Source organism: Pteropus vampyrus, unplaced genomic scaffold (assembly GCF_000151845.1).
Source record: "Pteropus vampyrus isolate Shadow unplaced genomic scaffold, Pvam_2.0 Scaffold457, whole genome shotgun sequence".
NCBI lineage: Eukaryota > Metazoa > Chordata > Mammalia > Chiroptera > Pteropodidae > Pteropus > Pteropus vampyrus.
In genome coordinates, this window is record NW_011889238.1 from 93,224 (window position 1) to 95,183 (window position 1,960).

Consider the following 1,960-nt stretch of genomic DNA (forward strand, 5'->3'; position numbering starts at 1 on the left):
CCTAGGGATCTTGGAAAGCAAAAGGCTGGACCTCGTCAAGGTGAAGACCATCAACCAGACCATCGGGGGCGTCGTGTACGTCGCTGCTGACCTGCCCGTGTGGTGGCAGGTCCCACAGTACGTGCTGATCGGCATCAGCGAGATATTCGCCAGCATCGCAGGTGAGGGGCAGGGCACAGGGGCCCGGGGCGGGTCTCGTCACCCTGACAAAAGCCTGATGTTTCCTTACGCATCAGGGCGTGGGAGACAAAAAGCTAGGGCTTGTGTGCTCCTTGGTGGCTGTTGTGGTTCAGAATCCGAAGCTAAGTAAACAGTGATGCTGGCTGGGGCCCCTCGTGGTCTTAAACAGCTTCCCCAGATCATCGCCCCAGTTTCACCCGCCGCCTTCAAGGGGCCACGGGCGCGAGGAGAAGGGAACGCCCGCCAGGCGGTCCCTTCCGGCCCTGGCGCTTCCTATGCAGGCCACAGCCGGGCCGTGGCTGCCCAGCCTGGGGTTAGCGACAGGCGCAGCACGTGGCGCTGGCTCAGACCCAGACGAGGAAGCAGACGCGTTGGCACAGGCCGCCCTTCCCGGTAGCGAGAGCCTGCGCTCTGGGGCCAGTGGGTTCCGCACGACCCAGTTCTGGCTGCGGGGAGGGGACAGGCGGAAACGGCCAGGCGGCGAGGGACACAGCAGGCGATGGTCTCCATCCCCATGACACTCAGGCACGGCGGACAGAAGGGCCTGTGCTGTGACGGCGGCGGTCACGCGGGCTGGCCCTTCCCTCAGCCTGCTGCGACCCCCACCTCACTGTTAGGGAGCCTGAGCTCACAGGTGCCCGCCGCCATTGTTTGAAAGTACGTCGCCTTCGAAGTAGCACCTTAGGTCGGGCCCCTGATTCAGTGCGTGTCCCCCATTTGGTGCTCCCGCTGGTTGACACCGTAGGGGAACTGTGCTCCTCAGGCCTCTGTGAAGACCAGCAGACGCTGCGAGCCGACGTGTCCCACGTCACCTTGCAGTCGGAGAGCAGGGAGCCGCCCCGCCTGCTGCGTGGCGAGGGCCTGCGCGGAGGCTGGGGCGCAGGCTCCCGGCTCACGCGCCTCCCACCCCTCCCGCAGGGCTGGAGTTCGCCTACGCGGCCGCGCCCCGGTCCATGCAGAGCGCCATCATGGGCCTGTTCTTCTTCTTCTCCGGCCTCGGCTCCTTCGTGGGCTCGGGGCTGCTGGCGCTGGTGTCCATCAAGGCCATCGGGTGGATGAGCAGCCACACGGACTTCGGTAAGGCCGGCGCCCGTCCCTGTGATGGTGATGGTGCTGGGCTGCCGTGGGCTGGTGCGGCCAGTGTGCGCTTGGCGGCGGGCTGTCCCGAGGGTCAGCCTGCTGACACCCGCCCCAGCACGGTCGCCGCGGCCACGCCTGGCCGGCAGGTGCCACAGCCCTCGAACGTCTCAGGACAGATGCCTGCGGCTGACGTCGGTCGCTGTGGGCCCCCTCCTCTCCCCTCGTTCTGCAGTGTCCCCCACAGGACCTTTTAATTTTCTGCAGTGAAAAAGCGTAAGTTGCCCTTTCTAAATAATATCACTCTGCAGCCATCGAAGTGGGGTCTCCCGGCTCATACCAGCCGGTGGCGTCTTGGGCGCGGTCAGAATCACACGCGAAAGATGCTCTCGCTGCTTCCGCGTCTGTGGCCGCCTCGGCCGATGCAGCGGCTGACGCTCCTCCCGCCTTCCCGTGTGGCCGTGTCCTGCCCCGCGTGGCGTCGGTGAAGCTGCCGAGAACGTCCAGTCAGGACGTGATGTGGGGACGTCAGCTCTGCCCTCGGCCCAACCGTAAACGCACGACGCCCTAAAAGTAGCTGGGGGACACCGTGCTGTCTGACGTTGGCGTCTGCTGCCGACAACGCAGAAGGGAGATTGTTTTACTTTCCCCAAATTTTCCGTGCCAAGAAAAACCTTAAAAGATCGACAGCCTCCTCCCGCGG

The 1,960-nt window shown here is 64.9% G+C and overlaps 1 protein-coding gene across 1 annotated transcript in view; it reads left to right on the forward strand.

The window, feature by feature from the left end:
- Positions 1-1,923, forward strand: part of SLC15A4 (solute carrier family 15 member 4) — a gene marked incomplete at its 5' end in the record, with an annotated part of 20,197 nt that extends 18,274 nt beyond the window's left edge. Inside the window, 2 exons of the mRNA XM_011381905.2 lie at positions 6-161; positions 1,099-1,923. Coding sequence (XP_011380207.2) covers positions 6-161; positions 1,099-1,514 — 572 coding nt within the window. The remainder of the gene's footprint in view (positions 1-5; positions 162-1,098) is intronic.
- Positions 1,924-1,960: the final 37 nt, after the last annotated feature.